The 14254-nt window shown below is 39.6% G+C and overlaps 1 protein-coding gene across 9 annotated transcripts in view; it reads left to right on the top strand.

The window, feature by feature from the left end:
• Positions 1–14254, top strand: part of PTPRD (protein tyrosine phosphatase receptor type D) — a 302382-nt gene that overhangs the window by 179122 nt on the left and 109006 nt on the right. For 5 of the 9 annotated variants that reach the window (XM_069961954.1, XM_069961950.1, XM_069961953.1 and 2 more), the window contains 3 exons: positions 2127–2432; positions 3182–3375; positions 10152–10178. In XM_069961954.1, the coding sequence (XP_069818055.1) occupies positions 2127–2432; positions 3182–3375; positions 10152–10178 (527 nt within the window). The remainder of the gene's footprint in view (positions 1–2126; positions 2433–3181; positions 3376–10151; positions 10179–14254) is intronic. The other 4 variants (XM_069961955.1, XM_069961952.1, XM_069961957.1 and 1 more) reach the window with 1 other exon arrangement.

Raw genomic sequence — 14254 nt, 5'->3', positions numbered from 1 at the left:
GTGTTACTCTTAAATGTGTTTGCCCATAAATACATGTGATTTCCTATCCTCAGAGTAGGGGTTAATTATTTTCTTTTGGGCTATCCAACTGCTAGGACCACCTAAAATCTCCAGAGTCTCCACTGAGAAAAGAGAACCAAGTCTTTTCTGAGAACAGAGCACTCTTCCTTGAAAATGGAGTGGTGGTCACACATGTGCACCGCCAATCTGTTCATTCTCTATAAGAGCCGCCCAACGTTCTACTTGGTTATCTTCTCTAATTCCCATTGAGAATGATTGGGAAGTCTTTACATATGAGCGACAACCACTCCATTCTCAGTGGAAACCATTCCATTTTCTGGGAAGACTCTGTTCCTCATTCTAAGCGGAGCCTCTATTCCTCGTACTGGAGGTTGTTGTGTTCTACAATATTGTGGTTTTATAAGAAACCATAGTGTGCTATTAAGGGTACGTCCACATGTAACGACTCGCAGCGGAAATCTTGCTGCTAGTTTTAAAGCGAGATCCGCTATGAGTCAAGGTCCTGGCAGGTGTCTGTCAATACATATAAAGACCGCTGCGAGTATGTAATGCAGCCACCCCCTTAACCCCTTTGGCTCCCGCTTGGCTCCCCCGCTGTCTGTATATACATTACCTGTCTCCTTGCCGCACGGGGTCCCGGCCTCCTGCTCACCGGCCCAGCCAATCAGTGTGTTGTCCAGCCGCAGCCACTGATTGGCTGGGCGGGAGAGCAGGACGCCGGGACACTGTGCGGCAAGGAGAGAGGTAATGTATATACAGACGGCAGGGGAGCCCAAGGGGTTAAGGGACCAGCTGCATTACATACTTGTATGTATTGACAGACACCTGCCAGGACCTTGACTCGTAGCGGATCTCGCTGCAAAACTCGCAGCGAGATTTCCGCTGTGAGTCGGTACATGTGGACGTACCCTAAAACAGTTTTTGTGTGGGAGAATTACAGTGTAATACAGTATATGTAATTTTTATCTAAATATTATTATTCAATATTAATTCCTAAGGGGAAAAAAATAGACACATCTGTACTATTGCCATATGCCTGGACCTTTATAGTGTTTTTTACTACTGTTTCAAACTTCATTGCTTCTTGAATTATCAAAAAATAAAGAACAAATCTACTTGTTATCCACTAAGACAGAGTGTTCTAAATAGTAAAATGCACACATACAGGATTACTTGATAATCCACATACAGATTTCTAACCTGCAATCTATATAAAGTTGAGTTTTTGACACCCGTCCTCTTATTCTAACATTAAGGTGGCAATATATATAAATACAGAATAGCAGTCTTTCTATATTGTCAGTCTTTGTTGCTACTTTTTGTTAGCGCATATATTTATAATCCTCTGAAGCTTAGAAGTAACACTATTAATGACACCTATAACAATAGTCTTGAGAGCTGGTATAGCAACTGACGCCTTTTGGTAAGTACAAGTAAAAGTCCAAACCAACAATGCTGTTTTCGCTTCGGGTAGGTACATCTTTGTATTAGATTTTCATTACATAAATAAGTTTGCATGCTTATCGTAGCTCCAGTGTTCACAAAAAAAAAGTTCTTATTTGGGATTCAACATACAGAGAACAAGGTGTTTTATGTCAAAGTTTTGTTCGTTTTCAATATATATTTTGTGGTTGGCACTTAAGGCATGTTTACTATACTTTTATTAGCGGTAAACAATCTGGAAAACAATACCGACAACACCATTAGACTTAATGTAGTGATTTAAATGTGTCCTTCTTTTAAAAACATGCAACATGCATTAATTGCAACCAGCTAACAATGTAGTAAATTGTTGTTGAAGGCCAGTTTATTTTGTGCAGGTAGGTAATTTTACAATGAGGCTTCACATTCATATTGTATGTCCCCATACACCTTGTCTTAGTTATTTATTTTATTTTATTTTTCATTACGTCTGTTCATTCTAACAAGCCAAGGTACATTTTGTTCCCTGAACTATTTTAGTTTTATTTTTCATTCAGTTGCCCTATTCAGTTATTTTCAGTTTTGTTTTTATTGGTTTTTTTTTCCTTTCTTTCTTGTTTTTTATTTTTGGATCATTTCTACCCCTATACTCCAACCTCCCTGTAATTCTATACTGAAATCAGAGCCATCAGCTCCTCCACAAGACATAAGATGTAACAGCCAAAGCTCTACCAGCATCTTGGTAAGTTGGCTACCACCACCAGAGGATCAACAGAATGGAGCTATCACAGCATATTCCATCACTTACTCTGCCATTGATGGAGAAGATAACAAACCCCACAAAATTACCAGCATTTCCTCAGACACTAGACAGTACCTTTTGGAACAACTGGAAAAATGGACTCAATACCATATCTCAATGATTGCTTACACTGATGTTGGACCAGGCCCTGAGAGTCCTTCAGTATTGGTTCGGACAGATGAAGATGGTATGTTTCCTCCTCTAAATCCGTTTCTGTTTGTTCCTTCTCTTCAAGGCTCTATATTGCCACTGAATAAAGATTTTTTTAAGATTCTCAATTTTTTTCTTTTCACACAAATTTTTGCCAACATTTACAATTTTTTGGCAATCCATTCTTCTATAAACCTGGAAAATATCTTTTTCTTCTGTTTCTTTCTTCTTATTTTTTTATCTTGTTTTTTTTTTTTTCTTGTGTTTTTTTTTTTACATTCTTGTAACTTTTTCAATTCTTGCTCTAATCTTGGCATTTCAATGTCTTTGAAATGTCTCAATCCTTTCTTTCCTCTTGTATTTTTCTTTATTACTTTTTTTTGTAGAAACTGACTCAGTTTCCTCATATTATTGTCTTGTGTTTTGTGACCTATGTGATATAAGAAAAAAAGATGAAGGCTCGATAATCTGTAAAATTTTTACAGTAAATCCAATCATTTTTAAAGCATTTTGTTTTTGTCTTATTATTTGTATCAATACAACCTTTCAGTGTAAGAGCTTTGAACCTTCAAAGCATCTTCCTTGGCTTTTTACATTTTTACATGTTTTTCTCTTTCTCTGATACCCTTTTTTTCTTCCATTTTTGCATCAGTCATGTTTTTTGATCTTTTTAGTAAATGCTAGAAAGTAATTGTTTGAAACTTTTGCTGTTTGAATCAAGATCTTTTTATTCAGTGGGTGGGACTGGTGGCAATAATATTTTTTTATCAAATGATGTTGTTCCAGTTCCTAGTGGTCCTCCTCGCAAAGTCGAGGTAGAGGCTGTGAACTCGACAGCTGTTAAAGTTTTCTGGCGCTCACCTGTGTCTAACAAGCAGCATGGCCAAATACGTGGATATCAGGTGCATTATGTGAGGATGGAAAATGGAGAACCCAAAGGCCCACCCATGCTAAAGGACGTTATGCTGGCTGATGCACAGGTAAATAGCAATTATACAGATGTTCAATTATAATAAGTTTAACTTAATAAATAGTGTTGTCATTATTAGTAACAAACTGAAAACTAGTTATATTTAAGTTATTTTTAGCAATTGAAATGGACTTGTATCATGTATTTAGTTTTGGGAAGTTATATTGCACTGCCTGATCTATGATATGAAAAACAAAGCAAAGAGAATCAGTTGAGTAAAAACATGAAGTCATAAATAAAATCAGGTCTCCTTAATAGGGTCTTATAGAACTTCATGTCTGATAGTCTGCCCTAAGGATAAGCCCTAGACCCCCACACATCAGCAACATGTAGGTATAAACTACATTGCCAGCCGCAGTCTCCATTCAATTTGATATCATACAGAAAGCCTTTGATAAAAAAACTTTTGTCATAGTTTAGAGGGGTATTCCGCCTAGGACCTCCCCAATTAATCACTCCAAAAGCCTCCTTGTTTACCTCACTAGCCTCCATTCGTCTGCTGTGAGTTTTTTCTAATTGCAATTTTGACATTCCGCTGCGAGTAGGTAAAGAGACCGCCACGTTAATCCCGATGTCAATCCCGCTGAGTATGTAAGGAGACAGCCACGTCACTCCTGCTGCGAATATGTCTTCTCATTGAGAATGACAGGCCATAGATCCACAGTGGATTTTGCTGTGGATTCTCAATGTGAAATCCACTGCGGATTCGGCGTGTGTTTGTAGCCTTAAGTTTTTTATCATGTATGATGGATGTCATGTTTAGCAACGTATGTTTATTGCATAGGTATATGTATATGTATACTATTGATATTTAAAGGGGTATTCCTATCTCAACTAATCACACTAGTTAAACTAGGGCATGTCAAGTTAAATATTTTTACATATACATTCATTTCAAGATAGCAGCCATGTTCTGGACATAAAAGACAGCCCCCCTCACCCATTACTTACTGGGGTATTCAGATATTCACTTTAGTTTCTGACATCAAAGTGTGTCCTGAGATATTTGGCTTTTGACTCACCCTGTATATCTGTCTATCTATGAGCCCGACCGCTGCTTTTGGAGCAGAGTTATAAACCTATAAAACCCCTTTAACTATATTAGTTGAGATGGGAATGTTCCTTTAAAGAGTTGCTGTCCAATGTTTCTACAGTTCCATATAGGAAGTGCAGCCCTTATATTTCACATTTTGCTATGTAAAAAAAAGAAAACCAAGGTTTCTCCCATCGATCTGCACTCAATACCCTATAATGGCAAAGTGAAAATAGAATGTTATCAATATTTGTTAATTTATTAAATAAAGGAAGAACTAAAATATTGCATTGACATAAATATTCAAAACCTTACTTAGTACTCAGTATAGTACTAGTTTAGACACCTTTTGAAAGCGATTGCAGCCTCCAGTCTTCTTGGGTATGGTACTGCAACAGATTGTACACCTACAGTAGATTTCCGGATTTTCTGTAATTCTTCTTGGTATATCCTTTAAAGCTCTGTCAGGCTGGATGGGGACCATGGGTATATAGTCACTTTCAGTTCTCCAGGGATGTTTGATTGGGTTCAAGTCAGGGCCACTCGAGAACATTCACAGAGTAAATTGGCTGTGTGTCTGTGTTCATGTTCATAGTTTTGTTTACAGGTTGTTTTTTTTTTTGGGGGGGGGGATAAGGTGAACCTTTAGCTCAGCCTATGCTCCAGAGCACTCTGGATGAGGTTTTCATAAAAAATATCTCTGTACCTTGCCCCATTCAGATTTTCCTTAAAGGGGTAGTCCGGCGGGGGGGCATTTTTTCACTGACACCGGGGAGTAGGTGGCTGAGGGAAACGACGTCCACTCACCTCCCCGTTTCCAGCGGCGGTCCCGCATCACGGGATGTCTCAGGTCCGCTCAGCCAGTCAGTGACGGAGGGGGGGTTCCGTTTCAAATCCGCTCAGATCCTGCCTCTGTCACTGACTGGCTGAGCGGACCTGAGACGTATCTTCTTGGGCCCGCGTCAGACACCAGGAAGCGGCCAGGAAGCGGCCAGGAAGCGGCCGGGAATCGGGGACTGGAGCGCCGCGATGCGGGACCCGCCGATGGAATCGGGGAGGTGAGTGGACATTGTTTCCCACAGCCACCTCCTCCCCCTGTCCCATGAAAAAAAAAAGCCCCCCCGCCGGAGTACCCCTTTAAACCTGACCAGGGATTAGAAGTTGATGAGTATTGTCTGGTTTCATCCAGACGTGATGCTTAGAATTAAGGCCAAAAAGTTCTGTCTTGGTTTCATAGGACCAGCGAATCTTGTTTCTCACTGTCTGAGAGTCCTTTAGGTGCTTTCAAATGTCTTTTACTGAGGAGAAGGTTCTTTGTGGCCAGTCTGCCAATAAGCCCAGGCTTGGGGAGTGCTGAAGTGATGGTTGACCTTTTAAAAGTATCTGCACACTTGATCTTTGGGGCTCAGCCATGAATCTTGCCATGAAGCTTCTACCCCCATTAGTTTGGTGTAGTGAACAGATTTAGGAAGAGGCGCTCTTTCCTCTTCATGTCCAGATTTTTTTTCTCTGATATGCATTGTCAGCTGTGGAATCTTATATAAACAGAACTCTCTCTTTCCAAATCATGTCCAATTAACTAAATTTACCACTGTGATGTGTCAATTCTTTGAGTGGAGAGCAGAGGCGCACAAGCCCTCCCAGAGAGACACTGTTTGACACTGAGGCAGGCAATAATGCCAAATTCTACTGATTTTTCTTAGTGTGAACTGGCCCTTATAAAAAGCATCTTACACCTGATGTTGCACAGTACTATACTGTACATTAACAGCATTTACATTGAAATCAGTAGTGACCCCAGAAGAAGCTTGACTTCCCTCATCAGCACAATATCTTCTCCATGTTGCTGCCAGTTCTACCACAAAAAGGAAGTTAGCATCCAACTTCCTGTTCCCCTGTCAGTTTTCACAGCATGATTCTTTCAAGAAAAAAGCATTATGTGATAGATCGCCTCTGCTACGACAGCTATAGCATGTTAGTGAAACTACTTCTCTCAGTTTGGGAGGCATGATATACCTAATCAAGAACTGGTCAGTGTCTTACAACTGAGGACCTTTGCAGTTTTAGAAATGGTAGTATACCAGTAGGGGATGACTGCTAGTCCTCTTGACTTGCGATCTCCCACCATTGTGTAAAACATGTATTGTCTTTGCAATCACGTATCATTCTAAGCAACCATCCTGCACTTTTACATTATAGGAGTTTCCATAAGGTTGATGTTTAGACTTGGTTTACAGCTTGATTCTGTTTGTTATTGGCTTACTTCAGACATAACATTTTGGCTAATTTTTGGTGATTTAAGTTCATGTCCTATTTTTACTGAAGCCACTCCCCTTTCATCAAAGTCAATGCCCCTTTGTTGGACCCATTGTCAGACAAAAACGTGATAAAAAGGTATCAAAACTTGGTGTTGTGGAAATCATGTTTATGGTGCAAAGTGCACCAAATTTATGATGCATTTACAATGCTTTATCTGGGCCATTGTATTTAATGTTAAATCGGTTTTGTGGGCAGGAGATGCTCCTGGGTGCTTTAAACACAAAGATTTAACCATGCTTACCTGCCTGATCCCCTGCCCGTGGTATTTTGAACTCCTGGTCAATTGCACTCTCTCCTTTGTGGTTCTGATGATGTCCCATTCATGTAGGAAATGCTTACTCAACCAATCAATGGCTGATGTGGGGAGCAGTTACGGTCAATGATGGCATTTTCTGTACCAGGATGTCACTGGAGTTAGGAAGTAGTTGTTTGGGGCTCCAAAATGTTATAACAGTCCTCAAACAGTCCTGGCTGTATCCGTGCCAACATGCTAGCTGAAATGTTGCAAATATTCTAGCGTTACTTCTCACTTCCATTAAGCATTTAATGAGGTAATATTGAATGGGTATACCTGGGACACTTACCTTGTTATTGTCATTACCCAACTCTTATGGAAAACAATGCGTAACTCTCCCGCATCCAGTGAGAGTTAATAGGCCGCAGGGGTCAGGGATCCCTTAATCTGAAGACTGGCGTGGTTTCTAGAGGCATGATCTGCATCTAGAGATCCAGTTGCCATATCCTATGGATAAGTGTCCCAGGCAATTATACCCTTTTAACCCCTTAACGACCACAGGCGTATATTTACGCACTGAGCTTGTTAAAGGAGTTCAGAAGGGGGCCGCGCGGCGACCCCGCTCAGAACCGCCGCGATCCTGGGTGCTTTCTGCAGCCACGGACCGCGGCTATTAGCCTATCGCCATGCCCACTAATTAGCTTTTTAAATGCAGCTGTCAAAGTTGACAGATGCATTTAAAAACCAGCTTTTGCCCATCCCTGGTGTCTAGTGGGAGGGATCGCAGCAGCCGAATGCAATAGAGTGCCTATCTCATCAATCTATGCAGTATTACTATACTGCATAGATCTCAATGAGAGATCAGTGTGCATATACTAGAAGTCCCCCAGGGGGACTTCTAGTATATGTGTAAAAAAAGAAAGTGTTGTATTATTAATAAATAATCCCCTCCCCTAATAAAAATTTGAATCACTAAATAAATAAATAAACATGTTTTGTATTGCTGATTAGAAAGAGCTTTTTGGCTTGCCCCCCTGCCAGGTACAGACATACAACACCCGAACTCTATGTTATATCTGCTAAAGGGTTTTTTGGGGACATACTTTTTTTCCCCAGGAAATAGAAAGATACCCATGTATCATCTATGTACCCATTGTTCAGCCCCCCCACCATCCCCCTTTCAGTTAATTCAGTGTTCCCCATTTCTGTTTGAATGTAGTGGACAATAAGCTTGATTTTGGCTTGGCACTTAAATGTAATTGTAGAATGTTTTATACATACAGTGGGGAAATAAATATTTTACACACTGCCAATTTTGCAAGTTTTCCCACCTACAAAGAATGGAGAGGTCTGTAATTTACATAGTAGGTGTGCTGTGAGAGACAGGGTCTATAAAAAAAAATTCACATTGTATGATTTTTAAATAATTAATTGTAATTTTATTGTATAAAATAAGTATTTGATCATCTACCAAACAGCAAAAATTCTGGCTCTCCCAGACCTCTTACAAAATTATAGACCTGGGCTGGGAATGGCTATAGTGCAAATATTAGGAAGAAACGCTAGGTGACTGTCAACCTTCCTCTGTCTGGGGCTCCATGCAAGATCTTGCCTGGTGGGGTAAGGATAATTCTGAAAAAAGTTGTGAATCGGCCCAGAATTACATGGGAGGACCTGGTCAATGACCTGAAGAGAGCCTGGACCAACACACTAACTACACACTAGTAACACACTATGCTCCCATGGATTAAAATTCTAAAGGGCATGCAAGGTTTCCCTGCTCATGGCAGCAGATGTCCAGGCCTGTTTGAAGTTTGTCAGTGACCATCTGGATGGGAGAATGTCTAGTGGCAAGATGAGACCAAAATAGAACTTTTTGGTATCAACTCCACTTGCCATGTTTTGAGGTAGAGAAAGGATGATTACAACCCCAAGTACACACCCTCAACCCTGAAGCATGGAGGTGGAAACATCATACTTTGGGGGTGCTTTTCTGCAAAGGGGATAGGATGACTGCATCATGTTGGGAGAATGGATTGCAAGATTTTGGCCAACTTCCTCCTTCCTTCAGTAAGAGCATTAAAGATGTCTCAAGGCTGGGTCATCCTGCGTGACAATGATACGAAACACACAGCCAGGGCAACTAAAGAGTGTCATAATAAGAAGCATTTCCAGTTCCTACGTTGGCGTAGCCAGTCTCTAGACATGAACCCAATAGAAAATCTTTGGAGGGAGTTGAAACTTTTTCCCAACAACAGCCCGAAACCTGAAATACCTAGCGAAGATCTGTATGGAGGAGTGGGACAAAATCCCTCCTGCAGTGTGTGGAAACTTGGTCAAGACCTACAGGAAACATCTCTGTACCAAATATTAGGTCTATTTTTCTATTGTATCAAATACTTATTTTATGTAACAAAATGCTAAATAATTATTTCAAAATGAATGTGATTTTTATATATTCTGTCTCTCACAGTTGAAGTGTACCTACAATAAAAATTACACACCTCTCCATTCTTTTTAGGTTGGAAAGTTTGGAAAATTGTCAGTGTATAAAATACTTATTTTTCCTAATGTATGCAGTTTCATGGCGTTGAACGTAAATATGTGGATCTACAAAGTATAGATATAATGATATATGGCACTCATGGTATTTTAAATTTATTGAAAATTCCCACATGGAACAAGAGTTGCTGAGTGACGTTTCGGTCCTCTCAGATCCTTTTCAATAGTATCTTAATTGCAAAGACAGAAACTAGTGAATAAAAGTAAAGATCAATGCTGTGAAAGGAACCATGAAAATTGACAATAAATTTGTTTCTGCCAGAATTGTTAGTGAGTGTAGGGGATTAATATTTCTAAAAAAAACTATGGAATGTTTGGATTTTAAAGACTGTCATAAAATAGTCTGTTGCCTTTTGAAGAGGCGAGAAAATCGCAGGCAACATTCACCTTTGGCTTCAGATTATGTCTGCTGCTAATGGAAATATATTGGGGAATTGCTTATAGAACGTTATCCCTTGCACCTCCAAATTGGGGGTACACTAAATAATATCTATAAAAGCCTGCCTTAGATTTACAGTGTTCAATAATTTAATACACATTTTTTTGGAAGGACCTGAACAAGTTAGATGGATGCTTGGCATAAATGGTTCTTCATGTATATTTTTTATTTTCTTTCCAACTTTTTACTCTTAAACAGTGGGAATATGATGATACTGCTGAACATGTGAGTAATGCGGATTTGCTGGCTCTAAAGTGTCATTTTCAGCGTGCCGTGTGTATTATTTCTTTGCACCGATGCATGCACTAACATTCCACATTGGATTTACGTTTGACTTTTTCCATTTGGCATGTTTTTTATGTTTGTAAAAGAGTTAAAAAAAAAAAAAAGTTCAACAGCAAAAAAAGGCATTGTATTGGAATGGCTGTCGTTTGAATGGCTGCTACTAATGTTGCTTTGGTTGTGCTGCAACTTTGATGTCCAGAACAAGGATTGGCCAACCTTTCAGAAGGCAGACACAGCTTTTTATTCCTGACATTTGTAAACTTTTATGTTATTTCAGCAACTAGTTGTGCAGGCCAAAAGCTGTATGCATTTTATTTTACTTGAGGCTTAGCTACCTGTGTTGTGCATGCCTCCACTCAGCCCAGAAATGCGCTGTAGTTTAAAGTAGACCTGGATATGTTTGCAAACAAATTCTAGAAAGATGAAGATAACTGTATCAAGAAAAAGCACCTCATACCCCGTACTCTCCATAGCTGGAATGGGGAACCTTCGGCTCTCCAGCTGTTGCAAAACTACAATTCCCATCATGCCTGGACAGCTCTATGCACAATGGAAATTATAGTTTTGCAACAGCTGGAGGGCTCTCCATCCCTGCTCTATAACATAGATGTTTTTCCAGAATTATTTTTCTTTGCATAACATTAAAAAGCATGCTGTTCTTGGTGTTTTGATCAATTTTAGATGAATTGTCTATGACATATGATGAATTTTTCAGATAGGAATTATTACATTTTTCTAATACTGACACTGTAAATGAGTGGTCTTATGCACAAATTTTGGACATACAGATGAATAAACCAACAATATAAAGACTTTGGCCCAGATTTATCAAATAGTGTAAAATATAGACTGTTGTAAAACAATCACAGCTCCTTTTTCATTTGACCAGAGCTGAAAGCTGAGCTGTGATTGGTTGCTGTGGGCAGTATACACCAGGGTATATTTTACACTCTTTGTTAAATCTCCCCCTTTTGGTCTCCTATTTGATGGCAGCATAAGATAGAGGTGGAGATGCCGATCTTGGGATATATATACGGTAGTTTTTTATGGATTAATTTGGCATTTTACATCTCTACATGTGTACAAAAGCATTTAGGAGAAGTTGTCAATCACTGTGTGTTGGCAGGTAAAACAGGGCTCGCAAGCTTTCTCTGTAAGTCCTGGTGGAATTTACAGCTATTTACATTAAGGAAAAGTCCCACCAAATAATAAAAAATTAGGAAGCTGGGGAGTGTGGGAAAATAATCAAGAAAATAAACTTACCTATCCTTGTGCCCAGCAGCGCCGCTCTCTGTTTCCTTTGACAGCCGCCACTGACCTGCAGCTCTCCTAGCTGAAACTTCATGCACCTAGCTGAGTGATTGCCCGCTCAGCCAATCAGTGACTGGGATGGGACATCCATCACTCAGCCGGGTCATGGCATTGCAGCTTTAAGAGTCGGGTGCGTGATGTACCCAGTTTCCAACCAAAAATGACTTCCTTTGGCGGTCAGCTGGACCTGGGAGCAGCACAATGGAGGCATGAGGATGGGTGAGTTAATGTTGTTTAATATTTTCCTGCAACCCCCCTGCTGGCCTGTCTGTTTTAAATTTGGTGGTCTTCTCCTTTTATATACTAATTGAAATAATAGAAAACGGTATATTTTCACTTCCAACATATAATGTGGTGCCTTCAGATAAGAATCCTGAGAAACGGGGTTTTGGAACTTTCAGCTCTGTGGCCAAATCGTTGGGCATATGAGCAATTTAGCATTTCCTTATTTCTGCCATCATTTATAAGACCTGTCACGCCTCTTTAAGTCAGATGCCTGCAAAGACATAATAATTCTAAACTAAAAAAGCTGTCTTAAAGGAGAAGTCTGGCGATTTTTTTTTTTTTTTTTTTTTTTAAATATTGTATTGCCCCCCAAAAGTTATACAAATTGCCACTATACACTTATTACGGGAATTTTTTTTCCCTGCACTTACTACTGCTTAAGGCTTCACTTCCTGGATAAAATGGTGATGTCACGACCCGACTCCCAGAGCTGTGTGGGCTGTGGCTGCTGGAGAGGATGATAGCAGGGGGACACTGGGGGACACAGGGCACTGGACAGACACTGAGCACCCCTCTGCCATCATCCTCTCCAGCAGCCACAGCCGGCACAGCTCTGGGAGTCAGGTCGTAACATCACCATTTTATCCAGGAAGTGACATCACCATGTTATCCAGGCAGTGAAGCTTTGATGCAGTAGTAGGTGCAGGGAAAAAAGCACTTTATGTGCATTTCCCGTAATAAGTGTATATTGGTGATTTGTATATATTGGGGGGCAATACAATATTTTTATAAAAAATTTCGAATTTTAAAGGGAACTGATAGCTCAGAAATCACTAGTATAAAAAAAACCTGCATGCATAAATAGTAATATGCACATACAGTATGGTGGCAGCTTTTTCATGTCTGTTTCTGTACTACTTGTAAACATACATTTAAAGGGGTTGTCCAGTGAAAATGAACTGGTGTCAGAAAGTTATATAGATTTGTAATTTACTTCTATTAAAAAATCTCAACTCTTCCCATACTTATCAGCTGCTGTATGTCTTAGGGGAAGAGATGTTTTATTTTCAGTCTGACACAGTGCTCTCTGCTGACATCTCTGGCTGAGACAGAAACTGTCTAGAGCAGGAGAGGCTTTCTATGGGGATTCATAGAAAACCAAGACAGAGTTCCTGTTTCGGCCAGAGATGTCAGCAGAGAGCACTGTGTCAGCATCTAATAAGTATGGGAAGGCTTGAGAATTTTCATTGTGAATGGAATTTTCATTGTAATAATGCGCTCCATTAAGCCTGAGAAGAAAGTTAGCAGCAGTGGACACACTGTATAGAATAAAGTCCATAATTGATTAAGACCGTCAAAGTAATAAATGTGGTCATTATTTATGACCGGCTTTAAAAAAAAAAAAAAAAATCACCTGTTCACACATTGTTTTATTTTTACCTTAAAATTTTGGCTGTATTTTTGTATTATTTTACTTTGTGTGAACGTAGCCTTACAGGTAGTACACAAACAGAGAGCTAAGGTACCAGTAGGCTAGGTTCGCACTATGTAAAAATAACAGTCGTCTTCCATAATAACAGTCATCATTGTGCAAGTAATGTCTATAAAGTTCAATGAAGGTCGTTGATAAGAAAGATGGCTTCGATTTTTGCAAGATATGAACCTAAATAATCGCAATAATGGAACTGTGATCCAACTTAAAGTTGCAAAATTATTTTTATATATAAATCTTGTACTCAAAAATGATACAAATAAAGTCTTTCACATAACAAACAAAAAGAAAGTCACCACAGTGTAACGGACAGGCAGACGCTGGATGGTATTCGCACCATGCTCCGGTGCACAGCAAGTCTCAGTCCTTACGAGGCTCTCACCCTCTGGGAAATGATGACGCAGAGACGTACGCTACGTTTCGAGGGAGGAGCCCTCTTTCTCAAGCGCTGATAGTAAGTGATCCCACCACCATATTTATACTAAATACGTAATGAATAACATGTCACTAAAAAAACAAAAGATAACAAATATCATTACACTTACTAAAAACATGGCTATAGCTATGTGCATATACTCTTATTTTATGAACTTACATAATTTTAGTTCTAATTCGCACTAATATAGCCAATTCCTACGTCATTTAAATAGATGAAGTATACTCTCAACATTCTGAAATACATATATATATGTATATATATATTGGGAAAACAATAAAGACAAGGCAAACGAAGATGAGATCGTGTAGAAACGGCACCTTCCCTTGTTTATCCTGCCAGAATTGTAACAGCATAATAAAAGGTGGCTCTATATGCCATCCACAGAATGGGAATCAAATTATATTAAAGGGAATGTTCACATGCAGAACCAGCAATGCGATTTACATGTTGAAATGCCCATGTGGGCTTGTTTATGTAGGCCAGACGTCACGAGAAGTGCGCATTAGAATCAATGAACATAGGTCAGCAATTCGCACCTACACACAGAAA

Source organism: Dendropsophus ebraccatus, chromosome 3 (assembly GCF_027789765.1).
Source record: "Dendropsophus ebraccatus isolate aDenEbr1 chromosome 3, aDenEbr1.pat, whole genome shotgun sequence".
Lineage (NCBI taxonomy): Eukaryota > Metazoa > Chordata > Amphibia > Anura > Hylidae > Dendropsophus > Dendropsophus ebraccatus.
The sequence above is the reverse complement of the archived record's forward strand: the minus strand, read 5'-3'. Positions and strand labels throughout refer to the sequence as shown.